Source organism: Podarcis liolepis (assembly GCF_965112155.1).
Source record: "Podarcis liolepis genome assembly, chromosome: 2".
Classification (NCBI taxonomy): Eukaryota; Metazoa; Chordata; class Lepidosauria; order Squamata; family Lacertidae; genus Podarcis; species Podarcis liolepis.
This window is the reverse complement of record NC_139555.1, coordinates 101,371,326-101,384,931: the sequence shown is the minus strand read 5'-3', so window position 1 is coordinate 101,384,931 and position 13,606 is coordinate 101,371,326. Positions and strand designations below refer to the sequence as shown.

Below are 13,606 nucleotides of genomic sequence, written 5' to 3'. Positions count from 1 at the left end.
TTTTCCTGTTATCTTATTAGTATTCATATAAAAGTATGGTTAAACAGTAAGATAAACAAACCAAATTACCATCAGTGTGTTCCCAAAAGGAGGCAAAGTTAGGATTTAACCTCCTTTTGGGTATTATGCAGTTTCTTAATAAATATGGAGCAATACTGTACTCAAGGAGAAAGAGGGCAAACCTTCCACTTTAAGCAGGGGTGGAGAAAGAATGAATGTATGGTTTCCGCTGTTAATTTTTGCAAGCATCCACTTTGGTCTACCTCATTTGTCCATATCTTTAAAGTGGCCTTTAATATTTTTTTTTTTGGAATTCCTGCCTGCTGTGATAATGACTTTGAAAAGCAGAATGCACAATGTAAGGGCAAACAGGGGAAGCGAATGGTGTTCCTCCAAAATGCTGGCAGTAAACAATGAAGCACAACAACCATTCATAATACACAAGCTCAGTTGGGTGCCTCATGATTGCTTTGCTGAGAAATCGCCCTGGAAAAGCCCCATCTTCTGAGATTCCTCAAAGAAGCCTGGCAAATGCTGGTACGTAAACAATGAGCGAGGCATTTATCCTACAGGGACTTGTGGTTTACTCTGGAGGGACTTGTTGTGCATCTGCGCTTCTCCGTAATGAACTGGAGGGGCCTGGAATTGGTAATATATTTAGCTTCATGGGCTGTCAAAAGCACTAAGGATATATCTGGGCTTGTAAGGAAAACACTACATCATATTTGTTCTTGCAGATGGGAAGGCTGGGACGCAGGTTCCGATTTCTCTCTCTCCCAGAAGAGTGATGCGACACAGCAGCTGGTGAGCCCTCCCTACTACACCTTACAGGGTTTTTACTGATCCTCCCCCAAACTGGCTCAGTAGCTCAGGATTTGGCAGTGCCCTGGGGGAAGCGTCACAGCTCAGTATCAGAGTCTAGGCTTTGCAGGCAAAAGGGCCTAGACTCAACCCCCAGCATCTCCCAGTGGCAGACTTTCTTGGGGTTGTTGTTACCTTGGCAATCTGATCTGCCATTTGGAGACGTCCGTCAAGCTCCCGCCTAATTTGTGCGGCTTGTTCATCTGGATTGTCCAGCTGCATGAAAAGAAAACAAAATAATTAATACTGTTATAGCAATAATGAAAGGGGGGGAAGCAGTCAGTGATGGAAGAAACACTATTACAGCATGCCTGTCTGTCTGTCTATCTGTCTGTCTGCCAGCCTGCCTGCCTACCTGCCTATCTTTCTATCATCTATCTACCATATTTTTTGCTCTATAAGACTCACTTTTTCCCTCCTAAAAAGTAAGGGGAAATGTGTGTGCATCTTATGGAGCGAATGCAGGCTGCACAGCTATCCCAGAAGCCAGAACAACAAGAGGGATTGCTGCTTTCGCTGCGCGGCGATCCCTCTTGTTGTTCTGGCTTCTGAGATTCAGAATATTTTTTTTCTTGTTTTCCTCCTCCAAAAACTAGGTGTGTCTTACAGTCTGGTGCATCTTATAGAGCGAACAATATGGTATCTATCTATCTATCTATCTATCTATCTATCTATCTATCTATCATCTATCTATCTATCTATCTATCATCTATCTATCTCTATCTATCTATCTATCTATCTATCTATCTATCTATCTATCTATCTATCATCTATCTATCTATCTATCATCTATCTATCTATATCTATCTATCTATCATCTATCTATCTATCTATCATCTATCTATCATCTATCTATCTATCTATCTATCTATCATCTATAAATCTATAAATCTATAAATCTATCAATCTATCAATCTATCAATCTATCAATCTATCTATCATCTATCTATCATCTATCTATCTATCATCTATCTATCATCTATCTATCTATCTATCTATCTATCTATCTATCTATCTATCTATCATCTATCTATCTATCTATCTATCTATCTATCTATCTATCATCTATCTATCTATCATCTATCTATCTCTATCTATATCTATCATCTATCATCTATCTATCTATCTATCTATCTATATCTATCATCTATCTCTATCTATCTCTATCTATCTACCATCTATCCATCTGCTTTGTAAGATGCCAGGAGATGTGAAGCAAGCATAAATAAAATATAGACATAGCACTTTTCAAAGTTTTCTGCACTACTATTGATGCTGTGTACCCATTTGCAGCCTGTTGCACAATCTATCAGACACATAGCTTTATCCCTCTATGTCTTACAAATAGCTGCATTTACTCTTTCCTGCAATATTTAGCTGTAAAGAGAAAGGCATCTAGTGTAAGAAACTCCAAGGAGTTGTACCATCTCCCCAAAATGTCTTCCTTCATAAATGCCATTATGTGTTGTCGTCGTTGTCGTCTTCTTGTTCAACTTTTCTCACCACCAAAGGAACACAAGTGAATAGTAAAGAGAACCCGCACAAGCGACGCTGACACAAAACCCCACACATACATTAAGTAAAATAGAAACATCGCCTCCCGACCCCACACCATCCCCACCCACCACGCCCCCCTCCACCTCTTCCCCCCTTTTCTTCCTAAGGTAACCCTAATGTCTCAACAAATGAGACTGACCTATGGAAAACGTAACTTGAAAAAAGACATTACGCATACCTTTGTAAACCAAGAAAACTTTAATAATAAAAAAGAGGGGGGGGGGAATAGAGATACTGACTAAAAACCACTTTTTATTTCATTTTCCACTCATTTTTCACCCCACCTGCCCCGCAATACCACCTCCATTCATTTTACTGGGATTGTTCTATGTCCTCCTCCTAAGAGGAACCTTAATTAAAAATACTCTCAAGTGAGGCTCCAAATTCATTAGCTTACTAGGTACAGGGATGCCCAGCTTTTCACCTTTGACTGCATGAACTGCTCTGTGCCTTGCCTAGAAATATCCAGATTGTAACCATATTATGTTTGTGTGTGTGTGTGTGTGTGTGTGTGTGCATGCTAACCATCCAAACAGATTATTACCATTAACATCTTTTTTTTTTTTTTGCTTCTGCGAGAAGAGCTGATGCCTTACTTTACTTTCGCAAGACAGCTGCTGCCATTCTTCACTATCAAATGCCAGTTATGCCTTTTATATCGAGAAAGAAAGCTTGACTGCTGAAAGGACATCACTGCTTAAATGCACACCCCCGCGAACATTTTTATTAAAGGCAAGGAAAGCTGATAATGTCTACTTTCTGAAAGTTCAGTCATGATGTTCCTTTTGAGGTCCCTCCTTTTCCACCTCTGCGCAAGCTTCTTCTTATTATATCACCTACTGACTGCAGAGAAAATGCACCACTTTTCCAAGGAACTTTCAGCGTAGTCCTACACATGCTTGCCCAGAAGTAAGTCCCACTGAGTTCAATTGGGCTTACGCCGTAGTAGAGTATTCTCAGCCTATCATTTCCAGAAGCCTTCCCTGTATTTTATCTTAATTATTGATCAGTTCACCTCCTCTCTCCTCAGACTTTGCAAATGCCGAAGCTCTCAGCGATCCCTTCTGGCTATGGGAGAGGAAGAGAGAGAGGGGGGGGGGGAGAAAGAAATCTCCCGGAGCGCTTTGTGTACAGTAGCACTATCTTTGGTGACAGGTCTCCATAAAACACTTTTATAAGCCGGCTTGGGGTTGCTGTAAATACCACCCTATATTTTATCCTTCTCGGGAGACAAATTGCTCCATACAGCAAGCGCTTGCTTGCTTGCTTGGTGCAGTGCAGTGCAGTCTGGAAAGTTACAGCCGCAGGAACCATTACGGTTTCAATTCCCAATCTGACTAGACATGAGCGCTTAGGTTATAGTTCCCTGAATGTATTAGACTATGCCATCTATCCATCAACGCATTGCTGAACCTGCAAGCTGCACCAGCTGCTTCTTTACACAAGCGCACAGGCAGGTGTGCGATAAACTGTATTCGTAAACTCAGGTCGCGTTTCTGCACGCATGGGCGGGTTCCTGGCTGCTCCTGGAAAACGTCTCATTCCAATGCTAAGGATGTTGAAATGTGGGAAGGGGCCTATTCTGCTTTCAGTGAGAGCTGCAATCAGATCCTTGTTTAGCAGAAGTAGCAACCCCTCTCTGTCACCACACTATTGTCCCCTATGTAAAAATGCACTACATAGACATTTCTATCTACCGCATTGAAAAGACATATTGCTGTCTACTGCCTCCGTATTTCAGTTAAGTGAAGGATAATCCTACAGTCATGGTGCTTTCTTTGGTAATTCAAAAGCTTGTTATTCTGAGCTCCTTTAATTGAGGTTAACTGCACTGCCCAAAATAAACTTGCAGGCTATATTTGGAAAGGAAGGGCACTGTTTTGCTTGAAATATGTCCTCTTGCTTGCCTTACTACCGTAGCACCTTTCATTTTGCAGGCATTTTCAAAGAACAATCGCCACAAAACGAGGGCCAATCATTTGTATGGTGATGTTAGTTCCAAAGCAGCATGCTCAGACAACAGATGCCTTGGCCCTCCATGATTTAGTGGACCACAGGGACACTGCTCTCAGGTTTGCAAGGACATCTCCTACAGCTGCTGGCAATAACATTTCTGCTTCTGAAGGTAAGCAGGACATCAAGCAGTGACACACTTTTTATGGCAACTCAAGGATTACATCTGTGTCTTGAACTAATGGCCTGGAAGCACGTTCCAAAACAACATTAGGGCTACTTTTCAGAATAGTGTCACCTCTGATTCAAGATCCATATACATGGCCTATGAGACACATGTTCCCACCAGATTTGTTTTCTATCAGAAAAAAGCCCAGACACTGTAGCTGCTTTCAGAACCTCAGCAGGCAATGCAGTTCTCACATTAAGACTAGATGACTCAGGAAAAGACGTCAAGGAAATGAAGCTTAGTAAAACAAGGTTAGTCTCTCTCTCTCTCTCCCGCCCCAAATCTGCAGCAAACTTGCCTAGATTTGGTCGGTGAACCGATCCCACCATAATTCACAATTATGCGAATTATGACCAAGTTATAAATTTAATGTTAAGAATTGCTGAGGTCAAAAGTTCTCCATTATTATGAGATTCTGAAGTATGTTTGTAGTTAAATTTACTGTAAAAGAGCTCTAAAACATTTTCTTCTATATTTTCCTTTTTTTTTTAAAAAAAGGTAAGGGCCTCTCTGAGACAGAAGCTTCTCTTGCCGCAAAGCTTTCAAAACCAGGTCAGAAATGTCACTGGAAGTGGTGCTTTGTGGTCACGTAATGTTGTTTCCAGGAGCTGTGCATAAAAAAGTGGCTGCCCACACATCATACAGAAACCACAGATAAGGTCAATGGGATAAAGTCAATAGAAAGTGCCACAGGGCTGTCAAATTATGGGAAGCAACTCTTCCTAGATGAAGCTTCAGTTTATCTTTGGCTGCTGTGTGATTCTATTTCACATACCGTATTTTTTGCTCTATAAGACTCACTCCCTCCCCTAAAAAGTAAGGGGAAATGTGTGTGCGTCTTATGGAGCGAATGCAGACTGCACAGCTATCACAGAAGCCAGAACAGCAAGAGGGATTGCTGCTTTCACTGCGCAGTGATCCCTCTTGCTGTTCTGGCTTCTGAGATTCAGAATATTTTTTTTCTTGTTTTCCTCCTCCAAAAACTAGGTGCGTCTTGTGGTCTGGTGCGTCTTATAGAGTAAAAAATACGGTATGTCACAGTATGTGCCCATTTCATTTGTGCTTTTATGTACAATCATAGTAAAGGTAAAGGTACCCCTGCCTGTACGGGCCAGTCGTGACCGACTCTGGGGTTGCGCGCCCAACTCACTTAAGAGGCGGGGGGCCAGCGCTGTCCGAAGACACTTCCGGGTCACATGGCCAGCGTGACGAAGCTGCTCTGGCGAGCCAGCGCAGCACACGGAAACGCTGTTTACCTTTCCGCTATAAAGCGGTACCTATTTATCTACTTGCACTTAAGGGTGCTTTCGAACTGCTAGGTGGGCAGGAGCTGGGACCGAACGATGGGAGCTCACCCCGCCGCGGGGATTCGAACCGCTGACCATATGATCGGCAAGTCCTAGGCACTGAGGTTTTACCCACAGCGCCACCCGCGTCCCTTTTACAATCATAGTAGTCAGTGCTATTTTTCCAGAAAAAGAGGTGCTGGAACTCACTAATATGCCTCCCTTGTTCTCCCCAAAGTAGTAATGGTACCCACCTGAGAGGTTGTCTTATATTGTTATTTCTATTGGTTACGTTGGCTACCTCTGATACTTTATGCTTTTTGCATAATTTGCAGGGCCCCCTCCTTTGCAGTTGGTGTCCCCATTATGCTGACCACACAGGCACAGACCATATAAATGAACTTACAATCCATCTGAGCTTTAGCTATGGAAATATTAAAGTTTATTGGATTGAAGTCAGGCCTCTTTATGCAATGAGAATTACAGACATATTAGATTTGACTTACAAACTAATCTCAAATTTCAGCTGCATCACTGTATTTGGCTAGATTTGATGGCAGGAATATGCGGCCTGCCCTGTCTAAGAGCCTGAGGCAGATAACAGCATTAGAGACAGAAAGAAAAGAAAATAGATCTCTATCTTGCAGGCACACACTGAACATATTTCGTATCTTGGAATTATGGCCATATTGAGGATGGGCAATTATATTATACTGTACATATTATTATATCCAGTGTGGATGCAAGTTTTAATTGGTTTTAATGGCTACCAGCTTGATTAACAAGCAATGAACATGTTTATTTGGCAAGGCTTATTTTAACTTCAGTTGGCAGGGCCGGTCTTAGCATTCGGCAGAGTGAGGCAACCACCTCAGGCAGCCCATTTTGTGTATCATGGAAGGGTGGAAAATTACGGTATATCTATTATTATTGCACACTGAGTGTCAGGGAAGGAGAGAGGGGCGCTTGTGTGGTTTTCTGCCTCAAGAGCCAAAATGACTTGTCTAGCTCCATGTACTATGCATCTGGAGCCTGGAGATGATAATGCCAAGTTTGCAAACTTGATCCCCATAAGGGACTGCTTCCTATTCCTGCATTGCAGGGGGTTGGACTAGATGATCCCCAGGATCCCTTCCAGTTCTATGATTCTATAATCAATGCAACACTGTGTAGCAAGGATGGGAAAACAAATTGTTTCAACTCCTGCTTTCTTCATCATCCTTGGCCATTGGCCATGCTGGCTAGGGCTGATGATAGCTGGAGCCTAAGAACACCTGGAGGGCTACTGGTTCCCTATCCCTGCCATATAGACGACAGGAGCGAACCAGCAGTAAATCACACTGTGCATGTTGGAGTTAACTCTTTATTAGCAGAAAGTGTCAGGCCTTATGAGCACAGTAACTAAGCTCCAGTAGGTCTTGCCCCCATGAAGCAGCTGCTGAGACTGAAGTCCCTGCTTCCGTACAGCTGCCTAAGTCCCCTCCACTCCAGGATTTCCCCCAACCAATCTGAGACTGCATCTGGGTGAAGCTAACTTCTCTGCCCTTTTCATGCCTCTCCTGGATCTGGGAGGCCAAGGAGGAGGGGAGCTAGTCGCAGCAGGAGAGGGAGATACCTGAGCCTCTTCACCAGACGGACTCATCTCTGCCTCTTGGCCTCCCTCCTAAATCAGCTTCTGCCTCTCATTCTGGACTGTTCCCCACCCCACCTTCTTCATGGTCACTAAACCCTGTTGCGTCTTCAGCTTCCAACACCTCCCTCCCCAATCTTCTCCCTCTGACCACTCATTGTTGTCCCACCACCAGTCCCCTGGCTCTGAGCCTTGTTCCCCTGGAGGTTCCTCAGCTGGTGCCTCCCACCACTCCTCTGTGTCCATCCAGTCCCTGACATCAATAACTTGGTCTCTTCGGTAAGTATTAATACTCCTATGCAAAAAATCATTCACCAGACCCAATTTCATTAGGATTGTCACCTGACCAGAAACCTTACCCCACCCCAGCCTGGCTTCTTCCTGTGCCTTGAACAACAGCTTGACCTGCAGAAATCAGCAGGTAAAGCTTTCCACGACAGAGATAATTTTCCACATAGCTATGCAGAAGCTGACTATTTATAATAAATGAAGTCATTCGCTCATATGGATGTGCATTGTTGGTGCTGGCAAAGAGGCTGCAACCTGCTGTTACTATTAAATTTTCTTTATTATACCAGCAAGCATCCTCCTTCTTCATCTATTTAACGATCAAAGCCTGAAGTACAAAAATAAGCAAAAGCTATGAGAAAGAGGAGACAATTTGGTAAGAGCCAGAGCTTCTTCCCTTCGTTACTGAAATCTTATTTCACAGTTCAGAGATTTCAGGCCTGTGCCTGGCTGTACTATAATAAACATATTCCCAAAGCTTCAGGCAATTGGTCCACCTTTTCTGAATGCTAATAGCAAAGGGCAAAACAGCTTTATTACTATAAATAAATTTGGCTCTGCTTGTGGAATCTATATTTTTTTTTAGACATCGTGCAATCAAATAAGTGTCAAGTTCTGGATATTACTTGCAACTCTGTTTACTTGGAGGGTGTTTTGTTCATTTGCTGTAGGAAAACTATATTCATTCATTCATTCATTCATTCATATTTGTAACCTTCCTGTATCCCAAGGACTTGAGACAGCACCGGCATTTAGAAGCATGTGGTATTTGTGCATGAATGTGTGCGTGGATCTGTCTAACTGTGCCTACAGGACAGTACCCACATAATAATAATATAATAATATTATTTATACCCCGCCCATCTGACTGCGGCAGGAAGGTAAACAGCGTTTCCATGCAATCTGGCACTCGTCACAGTGTCCTGTCACGCCAGAAGCGGTTTAGTCATGCTGGCCACATGACCTGGAAAGCTGTCTGTGGACAAACGTTGGCTCCCTTGGCCTGAAAGTGAGATAATCGCCGCAACCCCATAGTTGCCTTTGACTGGGCTTAACCGTCCAGGGATCCTTTACCTTTTACCTTTTATCTAGTCCAACATCTTATTCTCACAGTGGCCAAGCAGATGCCTGTAGGAACTCTGCAAGCTGGACCTAAATACAAGAGTACTCTCCCGTCCTGTGGCACCCAGCAACTGGTATCCAGAGTAATTACTGCCTCCAACCAGGGCTGCAAACAACAGCCATCATGGCTATAAGATACATGTAAGATCATTTATAATGGGAACTGTGGTCTGGCCGTTATAATATCTATTAAGCTATCATCCCCAAACCAGAAGAAGAACAGAACTAAACCACTGTACTATTAAACTGCATTGCTTGAATTGGAAATAGGATGGGCTCTTTATTTTCATATCTTACCTGTATTAACTGAGGTTTTTAACAATGGGTTAAAAAAACCCAGTACAGCAGATAATTCAAATGAAGCAGCTGAAAGCTTTCAGCCTGGGTTTGACACTGCAGAGAAATTCACATGTTAAGATGTGCCCTGATAATTATCACTGCAGATGGTATCTTTGAATGTCCCAACCTGTATCATGCTTAAGCATAATGACAATTCACTGAACCACTGCAAAGAGAAAGATAAGTCTCTGCTGAATATCAGTGCCTTGATCACAAAAGCGTTGATGGCAGGAGAGGGCAAAATGAAACATACAGCATTTTAAAATCTCGCATGGCTTATTGTTTAAAAGCCCCCACCCGTTATTATTATTTTTAAAAAAGCCTCGGAACAGGAGAATGTCCTTGCTCACTTACGAGGGAAACCTTTTACCCCATATTATCTCTTTCAGAATGAATTTCTTAAAGTCTTTTCTAAATAAATAATACTTTCAATCTCTCTCCACTTCAGTGCTTGTATGACATTTACTATTAATGTTTACACCTGAACTATGCCTTTGGTTTGGGGAAAAGGGGTTTTATGCACAGTTTGTATCCCCCCCCCCATAAAAAATAAAGTAAAAATAAAAATAATACTACTACTACTGCAAAACTCCTAGATCCAAGGGCACTTCCAAACAAACTGTTTACTGAGCATTCATTCCGATTTGTTTCCAGGGAGGTTAAAGAAGATGTTGTGTGAAAACAAGTGCTATCTCACCATTTCCAGTGCATTTTCTTGTCACCTTCCTTATTGCTAAAAGCCACTCTTTGGGGGAAGTGGATTTTCTGCACAAGACCTTCCAACAAACTATTTAATTTGATGGTTTGTGATGGAATCCCAACCAAAATTAGTGACAGCCAGATTACAAGAAAGTAATTTGAGACTGAGGCTCTGAGAATGGACCCCAAAACCACCTTATCAGAGGAAGTATTTATTTATTATTATATATTTGTTGGATATGGCGGACACAATGGAACATGGCGAGACAGCAGAGGACAACTCCCATGGTGCTGAGCAATAGTCCCCATAATAACTTTCTGGAAATTACCTTGGACGTAGATGTGGAACCACTGTAATATGGTACCACAATCCTCCACCTTCCAGAATGCCACTGGAAGGTCAAAGACAGTGAGTGACGTTGCACTCACCACATCTTTCTCTCCCAAATGTCATCAGCCAGTGCAATCAAGGTAGTTTCAGTGCCATGACTGGGCCTGAAACCAGACTGAATTGGACCCACATAATCAGTTTCCTCCAAGCATGCTTGAAGTCTGGTTACCACTACCATATTGAGTGCCTTGCCGTCAAAGGGGATATTCACTACTGGGTGATTGTTTTTTGTTTTTTTTAAAATTTTTATAATAACTTTTATTTCCAATATTCACTCTTTTAAAATCACAATAAGAAAGAAAAAAAAAGACATCGCAAAATAAACAAATGTAGACAATAAAATATCAAGACGTAAATACATTTCTCCAAAAGTATTAATTATCATAACATCATTCTGACTTCCCTCCACCACGATTTAAGCTATATCCCATTGATACCCTTCTTGCAGTTCCTTCTTTCTACCTTTATCTTTACTTCGCAGATTCTATAATTCACCTACTGTTATTTTAATATTACCTAAGTTTTTCTCCATGTATGATATAAATTTATTCCAATCATTAATAAAGATTTTATTACTCTGATGCCTGATCTTCTGTGTCATTTTTGCTAGCTCAGAGTACTCAAATAGCTTGTTTTGCCATTCACTAATAGTTGGGATTTTAGATGATTTCCAGTTCTGTGCCAACAGTAGTCTTGCTGCTGTCGTTGCATACTGGAACATGGTTTGATCTTCTTTTCTAATCTCCTCACCGACCATTCCCAGAAGAAATGCTTCTGGTTTTTTAGGAAATGTGTATTTCAGTATCTTTTTCAATTCATCATAGATAGAACCCCAGAACCTCTTCACTTCTTCACATGACCACCACATATGATGGAAGTCGCCCTCTTTTTTTTTACATTTCCAACATCTTTTGTCTCCAGTCTTGTACATTTTTCCAAGCTTAACAGGAGTAATATGCCAACAATACATCATTTTTTCCATATTTTCACAGAGGCTAACGCATGCTGTAAATTTCATGTCCTTAGTCCAAAGTTTCACCCATCTCTCATATTCTAAACTATATCCCAAATCTATGGCCCACTTTATCATGACCTCCTTCACCTCCTCGTCTTTTGTATCCCATTCCAGTAATTGATTGTACATTTTGGATAGAAGCTTACTCTTTCCTTCTAATATTTCCACTTGGAATTTTGATTTTTTCTCATTCATCCCTATTTTTTTGTGTTCATTCCATAGGGCGTTAATTTGGTGAACCTGTAACCACCCACTACTGGGTGATTGTTAAACACTTCTGGGTCTAGGCAGGTCTTCCTAAGTAGAATCCAGTGGTTAGAGTGCTGGACTAGGAACCTAGAAGACCAGGGTTCAAATCCCCACTCAACCATGAAGCTCAATGGATGATGTTAGGCCAGTTGCTCACTCTCAGCCTAAGCTACTTCTCAGGCTTGTTGTGAGGATAAAATGGGGAGGAAGAGAACTATGGGCTGCCACCTTGAGCAGCTTGGAAGAAAGGTGGGAGAGAAATGCAATACTATATGCCTGTGAAACGTGGACCACTTATAAACGCCATCTCCAACTCCTCGAAAGATTCCATCAACGGTGTCTCCAAAAAGTTTTGGGAGACATCACTTGGGAAGACAGGCGAACTAATGCCAGTGTACTGGAAGAAGCAAAGATCACCAGCGTTGAAGCAATGATTCTTCAACATCAACTTCATTGGACTGGTCATGTTGTGCAGATGCCTGATGATCGTCTTCCAAAGCAACTTATCTATTCCGAACTTAAAAATGGAAAGCGTAATGCTGGTGGTCAACAAAAGAGGTTCAAAGACTCTCTCAAGGCAAATCTTAAAAAAAATGTAGTATAAACACAGACAATTGAGATAAATACAGACAGTTGGGAAACACTGGCCTGCGAGTGCTCCAATTGGAGAACAGTTTTTTACCAAAAGTGTCATGGACTTTGAAGTCACTCAAACTCAGGACGCAAGGGAGAAAAGTGCTAAGAGGAAGGCACGCTTGGCAAACCCTCACCATGGTCAACTCCCGCCTGGAAACCTATGTCCCCACTGTTGAAGGACGTGTGGATCCAGAATTGGCCTCCACAGTCACTTACAGATGCACTGCTAAAACCATGTTTATGGAAGGCAATCTTACTCAGCTACAAGTGATCACCAAAGAAGAAGAATAAATAAAATAAAGAAATAAAATAAGTAGTGATGGATCTATAAGGATGACAAGAAGGCATGAGATCACAAGAAGCATTGCCAAGTAGCAGCTGCCACTTTTGACATAAAGAGTGAGAGGCCTCCTTTCTTCAATATAGGCATAGAATAGCCAGTGTGATGTAGTGGTTGGATTGCCAGACTATGATTGGGGAGATCTGTCCTTAAAACTTCCCTCAGCCTTAAAGATCAGCTGGTGACCATGGGTTAGCCCACCTTACAGAGTTAACTCTAAAATGGGAGACCGTGCCATGCATGCCACCCTGAGCAATCTGGCAGAGTGGTGGGATGTAAGTGATGGTGATTATGATGATGATAAGAGAAAAAGAAAAGCAGGTTATATGTGAACAGCATCTCAGGGTGCTCCTTTGAATGTCTGGCATTGCTAGGAGACTAAGTGGGAGCTGCAAATGAATCCGGAGGTGCGGTGGGGGAGAATTGTTGCTTTTTTTTTTGTTTCAATTCAATGATGTATATAAAAAAATGAAATCCTAGAAGTGGCACAGCCTGGAGCCATTCCGAGAACACAATTGCTAAAATTGATTTCGAAGGTTAACCACCAGCTTTTACTTTGAACTCTCTTTTTATAGGACCAGTTTTTCTTAGTCTCCCTCTTTAATATGTGACCAGCGACTGTCCTGTCCTTTTGTGATATCAAGAGAGATGCTTGCTGGCTTATTATTCATATCTAACTGAATTTATCTCTGCCGATAGCCTACTGTACAAGTCTTAATGTTATTGAAAAGGATTTATTGGACATGCGGTGAACCTTTTATTTGACTCAGATTGGATTTTCTCTCTCGTGGCTGACCAGTGTTCTGCTTTGGTGATATTCTTCTCTAGAACCCTCTTCCTTGTTCTCCACGGAATTTATTCTTACCAGGCACAGATCGTTATTAATGATTAGCAAGGTTTTACTAGGAATTTATGGTCTCTGGACAGGAGTTATTAGGCAGCCACTTGTAATGTCAAGTCAAAATAATCTCTCAAGCCATAAAACCCATGTTATGGTTAAAGCAAAATTTC

At 41.9% G+C, this 13,606-nt stretch overlaps 1 protein-coding gene across 9 annotated transcripts in view; it reads right to left on the bottom strand.

Moving 5' to 3' along the window:
- The window catches only part of CADPS (calcium dependent secretion activator), a 356,444-nt gene that overhangs the window by 231,050 nt on the left and 111,788 nt on the right, over positions 1 to 13,606 (bottom strand). For all 9 annotated transcript variants that reach the window (XM_083491182.1, XM_083491174.1, XM_083491178.1 and 6 more), the window contains exon 4: positions 997 to 1,077. In XM_083491182.1, coding sequence (XP_083347308.1) covers positions 997 to 1,077 — 81 coding nt within the window. The remainder of the gene's footprint in view (positions 1 to 996; positions 1,078 to 13,606) is intronic.